Source organism: Cryptomeria japonica, unplaced genomic scaffold (genome assembly GCF_030272615.1).
Source record: "Cryptomeria japonica unplaced genomic scaffold, Sugi_1.0 HiC_scaffold_123, whole genome shotgun sequence".
NCBI classification, from domain to species: Eukaryota; Viridiplantae; Streptophyta; class Pinopsida; order Cupressales; family Cupressaceae; genus Cryptomeria; species Cryptomeria japonica.
In genome coordinates, this window is record NW_026728945.1 from 370143 (window position 1) to 390188 (window position 20046).

General features: G+C 34.3%; 2 protein-coding genes across 2 annotated transcripts; both read left to right on the plus strand.

The window, feature by feature from the left end:
- Positions 1-274: 274 nt before the first annotated feature.
- On the plus strand, positions 275-1028 carry LOC131865853 (germin-like protein 8-2). Its single transcript, XM_059215403.1, has 3 exons — positions 275-401; positions 496-680; positions 849-1028. Exons 1-3 carry the CDS (start codon positions 275-277, stop codon positions 1026-1028), a joined length of 492 nt encoding a protein of 163 aa, XP_059071386.1.
- Positions 1029-17551: 16523 nt separating this feature from the next.
- On the plus strand, positions 17552-18305 carry LOC131865854 (germin-like protein 8-2). The gene is made up of 3 exons (XM_059215404.1): positions 17552-17678; positions 17773-17957; positions 18126-18305. Exons 1-3 carry the CDS (start codon positions 17552-17554, stop codon positions 18303-18305), a joined length of 492 nt encoding a protein of 163 aa, XP_059071387.1.
- The last annotated feature ends 1741 nt before the right edge of the window (positions 18306-20046 follow it).

Consider the following 20046-nt stretch of genomic DNA (forward strand, 5'->3'; position numbering starts at 1 on the left):
AAGATAGAAAATTTCAACGATAATGAAAGAATGGTGAGAATACATCTGCGGTAGCAGGTGAGATAGCCATATGCTGCAGCAAGACTTACTCTGACGTATCGAAAAGAGCAACAACTCTGGAAGTATATTATTATAATATTACAAGGATTGGTGATTTAATATACGGAGTGAAGATGAATTAGTCATAAGGTTTGGGCTATATAAAGCTTGTAATGGGCTTGTAACACACATTCATATCCTTCTGAGCTCTTGTACTATCTGCGTTTCTATTATAATGGCTAACCGAATGATTTACTTCACACTGGGACTTTTTCTGTTGATATGTTGTTACAGCGACAGGGTCATGGCAGGGGATTCCGATCCCTTGCAAGATTTCTGCGTTGCAGATGAGGAAAGCAAAGGTGAGTAAAAAACTTTATACATAAACAATGGTAATGATTTGCTTATTAGACGAGTCGAGTTAGTAATAGATTGATTTGATTTTGCTTTAAACAGTTTTGGTGAACGGGTTCGTTTGCAAAGACCCAATGCAAGTTTCAGCAGACGACTTCTTCTTCCGGGGACTTGGGCAGGCAGGGAACACCGACAATGATGTGGGCTCCAACGTAACGATGGCGAACGTTAAACAGATACCAGGCCTCAATACGTTGGGAATATCGTTGGTCCGCATCGACTACGCAGTGGGTGGAATAAATCCTCCTCACACACACCCAAGAGCCACCGAAGTTCTTGTTTTACTGGAAGGCCAGCTTCTTGTGGGTTTCATTGACACCAACAACAAGTTTTTCAGCAAAACGTTGGAGAAGGGAGATGTGTTTGTGTTTCCAAAGGCACTTGTGCATTTCCAGCAGAATGTGGGGCATGAAAATGCGGTGGCCATATCTGCATTGAGCAGCCAGCTTCCGGGAGTTCAGACAATCGCCAACTCTCTGTTTGCAGCGGATCCTCCTCTCCCAGATTCCGTATTGGCCAAGGCCTTCCGCATCACACAGGAAGTTGTGGATTACATTCAGAAGAAATTCGCATAAGAATTTGCTGTGTTCTATCAAACAAAACAATCAAGAGGGGACCAAGTCTTTCCCAAATTCTTTTTCCTTGCCGTTCAATAAAACAATCTTTCTAGAGTTATTGCCGTCCTCTTCTGCTATTCATAGCATCTGTTTTGAACATGACTATATCCTCCGCATATTCCAAAGATGAAGGATTAATTTGAAGCATCTGAAGGCATTTATGAATATTTTATACAAGAGCATCCTTGTATTAGGTATACATTCATTTGCAACATGTTAACAATATATTCTTTAACATAAATATTGCAGGAACAACAACAAACAAAGTGCTTGACTTGGATAGAATGAGTAACACTATAATTCTTGCATGCCAATCTGTCAAGGGTGTTCTTTAACATAGTCTTAACCTCATTTTAGCTCTGACATAAAAGGTGAATGGTTTGGAAGTAGGAAATAGTTATTGGGAAATATAATTAGTAGTTGTTCTTCAAATCACCCTCACAATCATCCAATGCTTCAAGACTCCCCATCAAAGAAGTCATTCCAGAAGGTTAGGGACTCTCCTCAAGATAAGAATGATTGCTCTAATAAATGTAGTATACCTTCGATGGAATGCAACACGGTTTCATTATGTCTAAATTCCAAGAAAATCCGTAGAACTAGAATATCCATTGCATCCAATATCGCAATATTTGATCGGGGATAATATGATAACCTTGACACATATCACACCTATTCTTACATCAATCTACCTACATAAGGGTTATGATTGAGGGGCCTCTTGTATTAAACATTTCTAATAAGTTGGAATGACATGGAAAATCTAAGACAGTGAAGATAGATTATTGATAATAACACAATTCATTTACATGGTGTTAATTAATTTATGGCCTCCCAAAATAAGCTTTTCTAAATCTCCCCTAATTCATTCCTACGTTATAATAAATATGTCACTGTGGATGTTATGTATGAAGATCTAAATACTAAAGGGAAAAAGGATAATGCTCATGTTGATTTTAAAAACTTTGTATGTAATATTAAAAATATGATTAGTTGAAAAATTTAGCAATATATTACCTTGCTCAATCATAAACTCCCAGATCGGTTACAAAAAAAATTCCTCAAACCATTTCCTCCTTGTATAAGCATTTCTATAGATCATCAAATATGATAACCAATAATTTAACCATAGGTTTCCTATCAAAGCAAATGCAAATCTGCATATGTGAATAAGCACAATAGGATAGGAAAATATTGTTGTCGTAGGCCATGTATGTTTCATGCTGGAAAAATATTATTGTTGCAAGCCTAAGAGGTGCATAAAGGAGCTCCTTGGATCCATGGATATGCAGGTGTAAGTTTGAGAAATATGTGAAGGCGGAAGGATATTTTCATATTGAAGCCATTTGCTAATTGATATGAGGAAGACAAAAGTGTCGTCATATTGAGAAGTTGTCAATTACACTGTAATGAAGAATAAGATAATAGATATAACTGATACATTATCGGTGAGATATGTCAATTTTATAATCTTCTATTTTTCCTATGTATTTTTAGGGCTTCAAATGAATAAAGCTTCATATATAGCCCCTCTAGCGATCAGTTCATTGTGAAACTTAAAAGCCTCTTCCGTCATGCCTTGGATGTCTATACCTCAAATAATCTAGTAATATGAGAAGTTTCATTGCGCTTGCATCCATCTCCAACTGTATCGATCAATATATTAATTATCAAGCCCATTCTACATTGTTCACATAGATAACAAATAAGGCTATTGTAAGATGACACATTGCTCTGATAGATTGTGCTTATGATCTTTTCTTTAGCATGTCTAATGCCACATATGTGATCCCTTGCCTACGCAAATAGGGAGTCAATGAGGTATAAGTAATTACTTGATCATGTTCCACGAGGATTCTATTTATTCACCGGGTTTCTCGTCTCTCTATGAAAGATTCGCACGTCAATCATATGAGTCCTGCAAATAGTGGTGGTTCGGGAATCTAAATAGATTTAAACACTAGCACAAATAATTCATGACATTCACTAAACCTAGGGTTCTCTCTCAAGGTCATTGTGGTTAATGCTACACCAAAATAGAATAATGTGGCTTTGGTTATTTATGTACAAGATTCAAGTTGGGAAAATCCAAAATATTGGAAAATGTAGACAAAATGCATGACCCAATGGTGAGCAATATCTCCGATATTTTTTATGTTTTGCAAGAACTTGAGTTATTGTTCATTATTTGAGTAAGTGGTCTTAATAACATGCATCCAAATAAAAGAGAGTGATTGCAAATTCTAGAATTGAGGTAGATCTTCAAAGGAAAGGACAAAACAATAGTGGACATGTTGCATCGAGTTGAGCCATGTGTGACCTTAGATATCCAAATTTAAAAAATGTAAAAGAGACAATTTACATTAAATGATATAGAACTCTAGATAACCAATAGATTTATTTGACTCACAAATTTGTCATTGAAGAGGTTTTAGGTCAATACAATACAACTAATTCAGGTCAATAATCTATTGTTGCAAGTCTTTACAAATATGATGTCATTTCCTATCACCGAGTCATCCATAGGTGATCATTCCTTTGGTTTTAGCTTGACGATCTATCTAGATCACATACCGGTTCCATAATTTGCATCGTAAGATCTTTTATATTGGTTCCATCATTCTAATATATCTCCACTTGCACTAAAATCAGGAATCCCCATTAAAAATAGGGTTTTAAGGAAATATATTTCAATAGAACATGCTCTATCCATATTGTTGACACAAATTTGAGTCAATCATTTCATAATTTTTTCACCCTCAAATCCAAAAATATAAACTGGTGATAAATTTTTACAACCTTTCGAAAAATATAAAAATATAAGAAAATCATGTGCTAACTGACTGAGGAGAAAATTTATGAAAACCCCTAAAATTGTAATGAGTTACTCAAAATGAATTCAAGTCTAGACTTTTGGTGGATCAATGTGCCCTTGTTTAACCACCTAGAATAAATAAAAACAACAATCACTGTTTTGCAACACTAAGAGTGAATTTTGTGGAACCCCTAAGTTCACAATAGCTACCTCAAATATGCTAAAAATCAATATTGTAATAGACTGGACAAGTTCTTGATTGAAAGCCTCTATGAATTATAATTTTCTTTTGTCAAATCGAGAGAGATATGAGCTTCACATGTTGACCTTCTTAATTGATATACAAAAATAGAATAATGCCTTGAGGTCCGATAACAGTTTATAATATTCCTTATGGAAGAATTCGCTACATACTATATCTCCAAGGGACTCCAAATGCAATGTCGTATTCAACACATGTCTTTGCAATGACAATCGTGTCCTATATCTAGAACTCCTAGCAATATAACTGAGGTGTAAACCACTAAATTCATCTAGGCCTCCTAATTATCTAATATAGCTTATGACCAATTATAACTAATTTAAGGTATGTGTACCACATGTTGGCATATGCATTGAATAATATACATTATAATATCATATCCTTGGCTACATAATATATTTCGCATACTCCAAACAATATGATTTGACAAGCACTTTATAATAGTAGAGGAAATGAAGATAAACAAGGATAATGAATGAAAACATATAAAGTTGCTATTATTAAGACCAATATTCGAAATCTTCATCATGCTTGACTGGTTCGCCTACATATGAACTTGATCTACAGAAGATGGGGATGTGTAAATAATTTTCTCTACAACTAGATGAGCCCCATACAAGACAAAAAGATGAACAGTCTGGAGAGATCTTAGATTGATATTACTTTAGTTATTGTGTGTTAGATGTGTTTTAATTCCTCTAGATGCAACTTAATCACGCACTTGTAATTATACATATACCCGTTCAGGTCATGTCCAAATAAATAATTTCATTGAAACATCTATTCTCATATTGGTGACATGTAGAAGATGATTGTTGCAATAGTCAAGCATGTGGATTAAGCGAGTCTTCCTTATAATGCAAGCTAGTGAATTGTGAGCGTTCTAGAAAAGGTCCAAAATGTATTTGAAAGGTCATTAAGCATTTGGCTTGTAAAACTTCTGAGATGATAATGGACTAAGCACCTCACCTTTTCAGCATTTTTTTATTAGGATAAAACAAGTTTTGAAGGGGCCCCAAACCCCTTTACAAACAGAGGGTTTGCATTGAGAAATGGACCAGACTACCTGACAGTGGACAACAGGTTTTAAAAAGGACCTGAAACCTTTTGGACTTACGTGCATCCACCAATCAAAATATGAGCATCACAAAACAGGATGGCACAACCATAAGCTCGAAAACAACAAACAAAACATCTCAAAAAATGGAGAACGAGGGTTTTTCTGGCACTCTCGGCCAACTAGAAGCGTTTTCCTAGGCTCCCTCAACTTGTAATAGATTCGTAGGACCACATAAAGCCACAAAGACCAATGCTAACCAAAAACCAACATTGGCCAAACTTGGCCCTTGAAAACTGCTAGCATCCAACCTGTCCCTACAAGAAACAAAAAACATGGGGTTTTTCTGAGCTCCCTCAACCACCGTGGGTTTTATCATGGCTCCAAAAACCATATGCTTTAAAATATGCCATACTGAGAGAAACTTTCCCAACAACCAACTCTCCACCTCTATAGGAGACGCACAAGAGTCAGCAAGAACATCGGCATCAACATCCTTACAGCCAAGAAGAGGGGCCCCATCAACACCCCAACGACACTTCCAGGAAACACCAGAAACATCATACTCCACCTCAATAGGAGACAAGTCAACTCCAACTACATCCATCTCCCCCTCAATAGAAGGGAACCTTCCACAGAGAATCCCACGGACCCGAAAAAAACAGCACTCCAAAACAGCCCAACTCGCAAGAAACCAAACAAGCAGACCAAAAACATCATGTGTTTCAAGACCGATACACAGAGGGAACTGCCCGAAGCCCATTCGGAAGGTAAATAACACCTCAAGGACCACCAAATAGTTACATGAGCCACAAGAATCATTATACTCTTTGTGGCACTATTGGTCTTGTGGATTTAGAGGAATCACATTATTGCATGGAACATAAAAGGGTGCGAGGATAGCATTGTTGGTATTTATGAGAGAATGTACACAATTTCAAGAGAAGTGAAATATGAAGATAGAACCAAAAAAAAATTCCTTCATATCAATGTTGGCTTCAGTAGTACCACATTTATATCAACGTAATATGCAATATTTTGTACTTAAATAAATATTGGTTTCCGTGGCATGTTGAATTATACCATCCCGTAAATTAAGTTAAATATCAAAATGGAGGAAACAAGATCATAACATTAACCAATGCCAATGACATTAGGAATAAGAAAAGGCCTAGTTGTTATCTTTAAGGAAGAGCTAGGAACTTAGGTTCCTTTTCCTTTTGTTGCGAGGGATTGAGATTTTTTCTAAATCATGAGAATGAATCTAAATGGCATTGATGCATGAATTAATATCTGTTCATTTTGAGAATCTTTGTTACCAATTTACATAATCAAATAAAAGGAGTATAGCCATAATTTCCCAGTTTTGGCAAATGAGGCTCACACATTCATTTTCCTAATTGTTTGCAGCTCACAAGTATGCAAGCATCTCCCATGCTAGACTTATCAAATTCCTAAGACTTGGCTCAATTTTTGCAAAGCCAACTGAGAAAATTCAGATGAAAGTAGATATGAGAAGCATTATTTCAGTACAGCCACTTCAACCTTTCTAATGTGACAAGATTTTGGAGTCCTATTTTTAGAGGACCTGCGAATTGCAACGAATGTTGATCTACCAGGTATGTCACTTTCAATAAGATATGTAAAGTAGGAAAAAAAAAAAAAAAAAGGGAGTTAATTATATATTATTTTTAAAATATATTTTGGGGAAGAAATATATTGCAGTTAATGTCACCATGAAGCTTTATGCCTGTACTTTTTATTTGATACGTACAGAACAAATTCACTTTTTTAGGATTTGGTTTAAGTCTGGTCTAATATCAATTTTCTAAAATTTTATTAATCGCACATAGCAGCCCCGACATGCTTAGCGGTTACATGAACAATGGTTAAAAGTAAATGATATGTTGTAAATTGTGGTGTTTGCAACCTAGATATAGAGATTGGTAGTTAGAATGAAACTTTAACAATTTGCACATGATTGGAAATGGCATATTCTAATACCACAACGAAGATGTAATCTGTGAACCTTACCCTTCACAAATTGAAACTTGTAAATAAAGAAATGTGTAGCTGTACAGTGATAGATTAACAAAGAAAGACAAATCATAATTTCTAATCTATTTTTGAATTTGGCTCAAATGATCGAATCTGTGAATGCAAAAAATTTTATGTGAAGTAGATTGCTAGAATTTAATTGGAGATCTTTGGAAAAAAACAAATTCTTATTTTAACAGTTGAGTATAACTGATTACAACACAAATTACCAACCAAGTCTTGCATTGAAGAGTAGGAGCTCTTTGGTAACACTTGCAATGAAATATTCAATTATTTCCAATTGATATTGCATGCAAGCAAGAGAAATTTGGTATACTTGGAATGAAAAGTTAATTATTTTGAATCCACATTGTATGTAATCAGTTCTATTCTCATTTTTTGATTACTACATATGCATTGTGCCTCATGTGTATGTCGGTATGTAATAGTAGGGGGATATGTGAATATCAACAAGGCAACAAACCCTTGATACAACAATGAATGGGAGGCCCTTCTGACCGTCATCTCCAGTGTTGATTGTTTCTTTCTCTATCATTAGCCCATGAAATTTATATATTTCTAATGAATACACTTTAAGGGGAAGTTGGTAGAACCCACCTTTATTTATTTGGATCTCAATGTGATACAATTATTTCGAGTGCAACTAGTCATCTCATTGATAAATTTTCTAGCATGAGGCATGCAGATGTTTGAATGTGTGGGTTGAACAATTGGACTCTATGAAATCAATAACAGAGACCTATAAAAGTTGGTGGTAATACGAGCATACCAATTTTTTCTAGTATCGAATTCACAAAGAACAATCATGCCAAATCCATTCATTTGAACACCTATATTGAGGTAGACTTGATAGGATTTTACATTCTTCAAGATTGTGGTGTTGCATTCTATCTTGACCGTTGCAAGATATCTCATTACTATGTGAATGGTCTGCTAGAAAAATCATAGAGTCTTATATATCATTTCAATTGAACTGGTGGAGAACCAATTAAATATGTGTTTCTCTCAGATGTATTTATATTTCAACTATTCTTAATTCACATTCAATTCAATGATCAAAGATAAACTTTTTAGCAATGAAGTTTTAAAATTACTACTAATTATATAAGAGTTTTATGGGAGCTCCTCAATCAACAATTTGAGTGGATGGCATACTGGGTTTAGGCAAGATCTAGTGATCACAAGCTACGCATATTTCTAAAAATCTGATGTGATTTTAAACTCTTAATGTTATTTGAGTGTCTCACAATGGATGCACATGTTAAGGTTATAGTTGACAGATATTTGTTAGGTTTCACAAATTATTACGTACTTTTCCACAAATAAAGTGTTGCAACATTTTCTTTCTAAATTCTTTGGATTAAGGTGGAACATTGTCAACTAAATTTCACTATGAAAGAGTATTGTTATTGATTTGAGAATAATCTTGAACATCTTGATGTAGAGTAGATATATCCTAGACTATGAGAGGTGCATGGTTGACAAAGGAGTACATATTCATGTAGAATTTAATGAATGACAATATGGATTAGATGGGAGATATCGTAGAGGTGGACCTGGAAACCATGCGATTAGAAGGTAGCTTTCACACAAGGAGGTTTAAATTGACAACCATGCCATGTGTCAAGAGGAGAGGATAAAGGAGATGGCTTTGGGATGGGAAACAACGTGCTAATAGTTACTAATAGTTAAAATTCCCATGTTTTCTCTAGGGTTCAAGTCAATTGGTTGGATTGATTCACAACAACAAGAACCTATGGGGCACACAAATGGAGCTAAAAAAATTTGGGGCTCTGTTAGAGGTAAACAAGCCTAGTTTCACACTTGTTGTACAATTGTATCATGTAGATTACAAAATTGGAATTCGCAAGGCTGATCTAGAGGCCTCGCATGACATATTTGTGTGGTGCATAATTGATATAGATAGCATTGAACAACTTGATTTTAAGGGAAAAGTACTTATAGGTAAGAGGTAATTTGAAAGATTCATAGGAGAAAAAGAGAAAATTCTATAAGATCCATCATTGCTTGTATTTATTTTAAAAGAAATGGTGAAGCATGCTATAGAAACTAGGTTTTGTCTATTGTTAATAATAATTTGTACATGTATGCTTTATTGAAATCAAAAGGGGGAAAATTGTTTTTTTGTTAAAACTTATTTTTAATTATTGAATTATTTGATGTTAAGGAATAATTAAATTTTTAGGCTGTAATGTCGTAAATCGCATACATTCGCAACTTCACCTACGTTTTGTGTGTACTTTGGTGTCCATTCGCTTAATATTTTTGTAGGCTCATTTTAGTACTTACATAAGCCTTCTTCTTTACCAAGGTGCTCAGGCCGCATTTCTCATGGACATTGGTTTATGTCACCTTTGCATTAGTCCTATATTTTCTTTTCTCCCAAAATTTTTGAACGTATATTATCTAGATACGACTTTTTCACACGGACATTTGCACATCATGATAGCATCCTACAAAAAAAAATATGCAAGCATTTCTAAACAAAATTCAACTTTTTGGCTTTATAGGGCAGTTGCAATGTTTCGAGATGAATCTAAATGAATCATCAGTATTTTTTCATTCCCCACTCTCTTTATGAACCTTTCTTTTATTTGGCCTGCTCTCTCTTGGCTCTCTCTTTCTCTCTCAATATCTCACACGCTACTCTTAATCTTTTCACGCTACTCTCACGATATTTGTAAAAAGTTGGATTCTGATGTCTCTAAGTAACTCCATTTAGTTTGATTGATTCGCATTAATCAAAATTTAAAGACCTCCCACCGAGGGAGCTAGAGGATGATGGCTCTTTTGGAGGTAGAAAAAAGTAGTTTCATAACTATCACAATCGCCTAATGCAGATTCTAAAATTGGGGAATTGGAATGGTGATTTAGAGGATTCACATGAGATAGTTGTGAGGTACATAATTTATTTGGATAGAGTTGAACAACCGAATTTTAGGGAAAAATAACTCATAGAGAAAAGGTAATTTGAGAGATTTCTTGGAGAAAAATAGAACTTTTTATAAGATGCATGTTTTTACCTTTTTTCAAAAGGAATGGAGAGGTAGTCTATATAAATTCGGTCTTGCCTATTGTCAAATAACAATGAGTAGTTTCATCCTTTAAAAATTAATAAAATATATATTAAAATTTAGTTTTTTAGTTTGCTGATTAAACTTTCTTTAATTATTAAGTTATCTGATATTTATGAATATCAAAAAAATTATTTGAATTACATGAATTTAAGTAGTCGGCTATGACTGAATTCGGATCAAGATTCGAAACTACTAGTTGTGAGGCCCACCCTTTGGTGGCTTCGATATTGGCATTATTGGACCATGATTGAATTCTAGGGCTGTATAAGTTTTTAAAGTTATTAGTATTAACACATGATGATGTTATTAGAATATGTCAAATGTGGAGTGCATCTGTAGAGCAGTTTGATTTTTATATATGCATATGATGAGGACAAAAATTTTGATAGTTAATTAGGTATTTTGATTTCCATGTGATTATAGTGGGTTAATTGATGCTTTGACTTTATAAACATGAAATTCATCTATATCGTGAATTATTAAATTATCAAATTTATTAGAAGTAGCACCCTGTCGGGTTTATGCTTCTAGAAAGGAGCACTTGGTTTGGATTTTGATAGCTACCTTTGTTCATTTGAAATAATATTAGAACTGTTATAAAATGAAGAACGATTAAAGTTGAATGTAAATCTTGACTGTGGATTCGCATGGTCATTGAAATATCCCAAATGTCTAGTTGGCATAAAAGTGCATGTAGCATATTTGAAGTTTTAAAATCTCTGATCATGGATGCTATCACTTTTTAATTCACAAAAAGGAATGGACTAAAGGGATGAGATTATTAAAGTTGTAAGATTCAAAATATTTATTACCTTATTGGGCTTAGTTTTCCTCCAATGATTATAATCCTACTAAAGATGGCAAAGCTCGAAATATGTTAATAGTAATCTAATCGTGTCGCTTCTTCCTTTTTTGAGAAAGTCCAACTTTTCCAAAAGATTTGTGGGTATAAAAAATTACGGAAATCGATATGAGAAAATATTAGAGTTGATCAACCTATGAGCTTCTGAAGAAGAACAACATGCGAAGGATTTGTGAAGTTGGAGGGGTTTCAAATTAATTCATGGCCATGTAGAACGGCCACAATCTACTTCTTTCAAAGAAGTTCACATTCTCTAAGAACCTGAGGGAAGTGAAAATGGATGGGATGAGTTCTATTGTAACTTACAAGATGATAGAAAAGGATACTGTAATCAGTTGCTAGGGGTGAAAGGTTAAGAGAAACCATAAATATCAGGACATCCCTAGCCTACATCAAGGCTTAATATACTACCTTCACCAAATCTATTTGCATAGAACCTCTCCTATGCTCTAATCTAGCCTAATTTTGGTATCAAAGAGATCAAAGTGAAAGATGGCTTCAAGAGCCCTCAAAATTACCAAGAAACCCCTTAGAATTTCTAGTGGTTTTGGAATTGCTTCCACATAAGCATTCAATCTCCCTAAAAATTCCCAAAAGGGCAATTCCCATATCGAGAAAGATAAAAAAGGGAATGCCCTAGAGATAAAGAGCTAAAAATTGTGTCAAAAGAAGATAATGTTAACAGTAGACTGCATGTAGAATTACAATCTCTCTTGGGATACCAATTTGAAACTGCGGAAAGAAGTAAAGATAAAAAAGAAAAACACATTAAAAATCGAAAAAATAGAAAAGGCAAATCTAAAAAATGAAAGGGTAATGAAGGAGAGTAAGAAGAGGAGATCGACATTAATTGTGGTAATTAATATCCAAGACAAAGAAATTTGAAACTAAAACGATGACACATATATGATAACTAACACTTTGAAAGTGATATTGTACTCAGTTGAGGAAAGAAAAGGTCAAGTATTTGACCTACCTACAAAATATTTCACTTTGGACCTATCCCTTAAAGACGTCTCCAAATCATAGTATCTTATCATCGTGGAGGAGGAGGACTTGGAAACCAGCTTGGCTTCCATAGCACCAGATCCCACCCCGCTTATTTAAACTTCACAAAGAAACAAGAGTGTTAAGCATGGTGAAGAGGAGGATAACGATGACTATGAGATGGAGGTAAAACAAGGTAGACTGAAAGAGAAAACAAATTTATTGGGCAATAGAGATTCTCAATTTGGGGACTCAATTTTCCATTTTCTTGCTATCATTAAGGACCTAATGGATTTATTCTATGACTTCTCGACCTATTTGGCTGAGTATTGCAATAGGCATAAGTCTAGGGTGGAACAAAAAAGGCACAAAGAAAAAAGAAATTGAACCAAATATGGAAGGTGAAAAGAGGCAAAGAGGGTGCTACTTGAGAGAACTAGAATTCAAGACTAAAATTGGTCATGAAAGAGTTTGATGCTCTTATGAGCCTCCATAATATGAAGTCTACATAGTTTTTCGTGGTTTGTTATTTCGGTAGTGTTGGGGTTGTGTTGGTGCAATAACTTGTTTGTTATTGAGCTTCTCTGTTTTAATATTCTAACTTTGGGCATGGGACCCTCTTCCCACCTTATCTAATCAAAAACAAATTTTTTGTACACTTTTAATATTACAAATCAATGTTAGATGTGGTTAAAAAACATTAAAATATAGTCAGGTCATAGTATGATGTTGCATTGGACTATGTTGGTAGTGAAGAATTAAATTGTTTACGAGTTTATTTTTATCAAATGAATTGTGGAAACCTCATATCTTTAATTAAATTGTTATCAAATGTATGATTATGTGTGTATCTTATTTCAAGTTATATTGGAAATAATTAATTTTTTTATTTGAGCGTGTAGGAAATTTTCATAGCTAATATAAATTGGAGTTCCCTAAGAGAATCCTAGTCATTTTCAATTCCTAGTGAAGCCTTGACCTTAGTTAATGATAGGGACTAAGGTCTCTGATTTTAGTAATTGTTGTAATGTGATGTATTTTGTGTTTTAAATATAGTTTTATTTTATTTTGATATTTGAGTAATTTAGCATTTGCGTCCAGCGGCATCCTTATGGAAAGATAGATTTCACACTGAGTAGGTTTTTGAATGACTTTCAAGTGTTTGTTTCATCTATTTATAAGTGTACATAGACCCATACTGAAACACTTAGGAGATGGAGGTAAAACAAGGTAGACTGAAAGAGAAAATAAATTTATTAGGCGATAGAGTTTCTCAATTTGGGGACTCATTTTTTTCATTTTCTTACTATCATTAAGGACCTAATGGATTTTTTCTATGACTTCTCGATCTTTTTGACTGACTATCGCAATAGGCATAAGTCAAGGATGGAACAAAAAAGGCAAAAAGAAAAAAGAAATCAAACTAAATATGGAAGGTGAAAAGAAGCAACGAGGGTACTGCTTGAGAGAGCTATAAACAAAGACAAAAATTGGTCATGAAAGAGTCAAATGCTCTTATGAGCCTCCATAATATGAAGTCTAAATATTTTTTCGTGGTTTGTTATTTTGGTAGTTTTGCGGTTGTGTCGGCGGAGTAACTTGTTTGTTATTGAACTTCTTTATTCTAGTATTCTAACTTTGGTTGTGGGACCCTCTTCCCACCTTATCCAATCAAAAACAAATTTTATCTACACTTTTTATATTACAAATCAATGTCAGATTTCGTTAATAAACATTAAAATATAATCAAGTTATAGTACGATGTTGTATTGGACTATGTTGGTAGTGAAGAATTATTCTTTTATCAAATGTATGATTATGTGTGCATTTTATTTCAACCTATATTGGAAATTTATTTATTTTCTTTGAGTGTGTAGGAAATTTTCATAGCTAATAGAAATTGGAGTTTCCTAAGAAAATCCTATTCATTTTAAATTCTTAGTGAAGCCTTGACCTTAGTTAATGATAGGGACTAAGGTCTTTGATTTTAGCAATTGTTGTAATGTGATGTATTTTTTTTTTTAAATATATTTTTATTTTGTTTTTATATATGAGTAAGTTAGTATCTGCGCCCAGTGGCATCCTTATAGAAAAAATAGGTGTTATGTTGAGCATTTTTTTGAATGATTTTAAAGTGTCGGTTTCATCTATTTTTGAGTGTATTTAGGCCCATAAAGAAACACTTATGAGTTGGATACCTTTTTGGGAATTAGTCCGTGGGATTTTGCCATCATTTGATCTTGTCCAAGTCTCTTAGAAAAAAGGTGTCGAAAGTCTAACTTGCGGGTGACAGTAAGTAAATTACCACTTTCAAATCCACTCCAACAATTTTGTGAATGGTGCTTCCGCATGCCTCACACATATGAGTGGATCCAAAGGATCCTATTGGGGAAGAGTATACAATATTATTCCTCTCATCCCAATGCTCTCACACGTAGGAGCATTTGTGATATCCACATACCCTTAGGTTTTGGTGAGAAGGGGTTAGAGGAGGTGAATGAGATCAATGTGGTACCTCCTGACCAGGGGAGGGGAGGCCATATGACACATATTGTATATACCATTCTAAGAGTCTTTGTATGGCTTATTATTTTATTTTTTGCATCTTTCTTTTTGGGATTTTTTGGGAGGCCTTGTGGAAGGACTCAAAAGAGTCTTTGAGAAATTTCTATCAAACCCTCCTCATCTATTAAGGAAATATTTTGATATGATTCAATCTTTAGAATGCTATATTCCATTTTGTTGTAAATATGTTAGTGGAGGCTTTTGATTTGATTTTTAAATTTCATCTTTCTATGTCTTTTCTTATGTATATGACACGTGTGTGAGGGTTTAGGCTCTCCCAAGTTGATCAGAGAAACTCATGTGTAGGGTGAGGGATATGTGGAACCTCCAAGGGAACGATTTTTTCTCGTTGAGAAGGAGATTTCTTGGGTATGAGTATCCTTGATTCTTTTGGAAAATCTGTGGAAAAATGGTTCGATATAATTTAGAAGGGATGTGAATTATATGGTGTTGGACTCCCTTAATGGATTTTACATCTGCGTGGAGTATTTATATTGGGAAATCAAGTTTCTCATGGGCCTCTTAGCTTGGGGGTTGGTTGTGAGAAAGCCCAAATGTTGGAAGGTGAGCTCTCCATTGGCTTGTTTAAAAATTGTGTTTTGTAAGATTTTTTGTGGAATCAAATGGGGTGCTACCTTGACATTGGAATGAAAATATTCATTCTCACGTTTGGGTTAGAATTTTTATTACATTTTTTAAATGGGTTGGAGTAAGTTGTTAAAAATTTTATCAAATGGGTCCCTTGCAATGTTGTGTATATCAAGTTGATAAATGATGATGTTGTTGTGTTTAGAAGCGATTATATTTTACTTTTCTAAAAAATATACATATTGTTTAAGGGCTGAGTTTGTTTAAGAAATAACTTAGCGCTTGTGATAATTTGCATTTCATACATTTAAAAGTTATTGATACTTAATGAACAAATTAAAGTTATTAGTAATAGTGGATTAAATTAGCTTTAAGAGTGTGAAATTTTCATGCACTTTTCTTAATATTTTTAGTTAATAAAGTGAAGGGGATGTTTATCACGCAAATATTGTTCTCTTTGTTATCCTACAAAATAAAAAAACTTGCTCTACTTAAACTTTGGTTTAAAATTAAAAATAGTTATTTGTAATTAGATGTGTATGTTCACCTATTTAAAAATATATATTTTATACAAAGTATATTTACCTTTGTAAACACACACACACAGCAAACTTGAGTTTGGGTTTCCAGTGTTACCATATCGGTTAAGGCCCATTAAGCGGGTTTAGCATGATAATTAATTCTTTTAAGAGAATTTAATTTAATATAACTTTAGGAAATGAAAAACCTTAGGTGGAGTTGGTGTGCTAGGTTTTAGGATTTAACATGTCTTGTAATCGTTTAAATGTGATGTGGCCTCTCAAATTAATTAGTCAAGTGAAATAATTTAATTTATCTAATTGATAGTGAATGGTAATTAATTAAATTAAATCTGAAATCAAAGTGTAGTATACTTTTATTTCAAAAATTTGGTTTTAAAAGAAAGTAAAATATCAGCTTAGGATTGAGAAAATTCACTCTTTATTTCGTTTTAATTTAGTTGAGTTGGACTCTTCAGAAGAATAAACTATCGTTGTGGCTAATATTTAGTTAAAACAAACAGTATATTTACTTATTAAAAATATTTAATAGAAAATTATCATTTATTCGTTTGGCGCATTTAATCTCTTTATATATCATTGGTAATTAGTTAAAATTTGTTAAATTTATATATAATTTAGCTTAGTTAGGGTTTACTTAGCTATAGGTGTTAGGTCACGCCATAGAGGCCCGACCGGTTCACTACCAATTAGGAATTAGAGGGAATGTTGCCTTCAGGAGTTCCTCCCTTGAGACATGTTGCATAAGGGTTCCAAATCTCGATCACCTTATCATTCTTGTTTTACGTTGTGCGAAATGAGTGTCATAACGCCCGCTCATCTTATTCCTTTTCTCACCTCGTCTAGCATGAGTCCTATGACGTTGAGTATGTAACATATACATGCGCATGCCACGATGAATTTGCCTTGTACACCAAGTTCATCCTTTCAATCACAAAACAACCCATTCTCTTATTTATTTATTTAAATTCTCTTGCAACCAAACTCTATAATTAACATGAATCCTTAATATTATAAACCAAAAATATTAATGATAATTTAGAACTATTCTTTGTTTTAAAGGCTCACGAATATAACACATATATTTTTATAATAAAACTGAGATTATCCTACCCGAGCGTAAAAAGGTTTTCAAGAAAGACGCAATATAAAGCATGCATGGACGGTGTTTGTGTCAACATCCAAGAAAATTTCCTCTTTTACCAATTCTGAGACGGCTGAGAAAAATGTATATATTAGTTCCTTTGAAGAAGGCCATCGCTCCAATAAAGTCTAATCGTTTCCACATTACTAAATTAATGGCGGTGGCGAGAATATGAGGAAGAATACGTCTAAGGCAGGAGGTAAGCTGATCTTCAGATAAGCATATGCAGCAGAAGATAGAAAATTTCAACGATAATGAAAGAATGGTGAGAATACATCTGCGGTAGCAGGTGAGATAGCCATATGCTGCAGCAAGACTTACTCTGACGTATCGAAAAGAGCAACAACTCTGGAAGTATATTATTATAATATTACAAGGATTGGTGATTTAATATACGGAGTGAAGATGAATTAGTCATAAGGTTTGGGCTATATAAAGCTTGTAATGGGCTTGTAACACACATTCATATCCTTCTGAGCTCTTGTACTATCTGCGTTTCTATTATAATGGCTAACCGAATGATTTACTTCACACTGGGACTTTTTCTGTTGATATGTTGTTACAGCGACAGGGTCATGGCAGGGGATTCCGATCCCTTGCAAGATTTCTGCGTTGCAGATGAGGAAAGCAAAGGTGAGTAAAAAACTTTATACATAAACAATGGTAATGATTTGCTTATTAGACGAGTCGAGTTAGTAATAGATTGATTTGATTTTGCTTTAAACAGTTTTGGTGAACGGGTTCGTTTGCAAAGACCCAATGCAAGTTTCAGCAGACGACTTCTTCTTCCGGGGACTTGGGCAGGCAGGGAACACCGACAATGATGTGGGCTCCAACGTAACGATGGCGAACGTTAAACAGATACCAGGCCTCAATACGTTGGGAATATCGTTGGTCCGCATCGACTACGCAGTGGGTGGAATAAATCCTCCTCACACACACCCAAGAGCCACCGAAGTTCTTGTTTTACTGGAAGGCCAGCTTCTTGTGGGTTTCATTGACACCAACAACAAGTTTTTCAGCAAAACGTTGGAGAAGGGAGATGTGTTTGTGTTTCCAAAGGCACTTGTGCATTTCCAGCAGAATGTGGGGCATGAAAATGCGGTGGCCATATCTGCATTGAGCAGCCAGCTTCCGGGAGTTCAGACAATCGCCAACTCTCTGTTTGCAGCGGATCCTCCTCTCCCAGATTCCGTATTGGCCAAGGCCTTCCGCATCACACAGGAAGTTGTGGATTACATTCAGAAGAAATTCGCATAAGAATTTGCTGTGTTCTATCAAACAAAACAATCAAGAGGGGACCAAGTCTTTCCCAAATTCTTTTTCCTTGCCGTTCAATAAAACAATCTTTCTAGAGTTATTGCCGTCCTCTTCTGCTATTCATAGCATCTGTTTTGAACATGACTATATCCTCCGCATATTCCAAAGATGAAGGATTAATTTGAAGCATCTGAAGGCATTTATGAATATTTTATACAAGAGCATCCTTGTATTAGGTATACATTCATTTGCAACATGTTAACAATATATTCTTTAACATAAATATTGCAGGAACAACAACAAACAAAGTGCTTGACTTGGATAGAATGAGTAACACTATAATTCTTGCATGCCAATCTGTCAAGGGTGTTCTTTAACATAGTCTTAACCTCATTTTAGCTCTGACATAAAAGGTGAATGGTTTGGAAGTAGGAAATAGTTATTGGGAAATATAATTAGTAGTTGTTCTTCAAATCACCCTCACAATCATCCAATGCTTCAAGACTCCCCATCAAAGAAGTCATTCCAGAAGGTTAAGGACTCTCCTCAAGATAAGAATGATTGCTCTAATAAATGTAGTATACCTTCGATGGAATGCAACACGGTTTCATTATGTCTAAATTCCAAGAAAATCCGTAGAACTAGAATATCCATTGCATCCAATATCGCAATATTTGATCGGGGATAATATGATAACCTTGACACATATCTATTCTTACATCAATCTACCTACATAAGGGTTATGATTGAGGGGCCTCTTGTATTAAACATTTCTAATAAGTTGGAATGACATGGAAAATCTAAGACAGTGAAGATAGATTATTGATAATAACACAATTCATTTACATGGTGTTAATTAATTTATGGCCTCCCAAAATAAGCTTTTCTAAATCTCCCCTAATTCATTCCTACGTTATAATAAATATGTCACTGTGGATGTTATGTATGAAGATCTAAATACTAAAGGGAAAAAGGATAATGCTCATGTTGATTTTAAAAACTTTGTATGTAATATTAAAAATATGATTAGTTGAAAAATTTAGCAATATATTACCTTGCTCAATCATAAACTCCCAGATCGGTTACAAAAAAAATTCCTCAAACCATTTCCTCCTTGTATAAGCATTTCTATAGATCATCAAATATGATAACCAATAATTTAACCATAGGTTTCCTATCAAAGCAAATGCAAATCTGCATATGTGAATAAGCACAATAGGATAGGAAAATATTGTTGTCGTAGGCCATGTATGTTTCATGCTGGAAAAATATTATTGTTGCAAGCCTAAGAGGTGCATAAAGGAGCTCCTTGGATCCATGGATATGCAGGTGTAAGTTTGAGAAATATGTGAAGGCGGAAGGATATTTTCATATTGAAGCCATTTGCTAATTGATATGAGGAAGACAAAAGTGTCGTCATATTGAGAAGTTGTCAATTACACTGTAATGAAGAATAAGATAATAGATATAACTGATACATTATCGGTGAGATATGTCAATTTTATAATCTTCTATTTTTCCTATGTATTTTTAGGGCTTCAAATGAATAAAGCTTCATATATAGCCCCTCTAGCGATCAGTTCATTGTGAAGCTTAAAAGCCTCTTCCGTCATGCCTTGGATGTCTATACCTCAAATAATCTAGTAATATGAGAAGTTTCATTGCGCTTGCATCCATCTCCAACTGTATCGATCAATATATTAATTATCAAGCCCATTCTACATTGTTCACATAGATAACA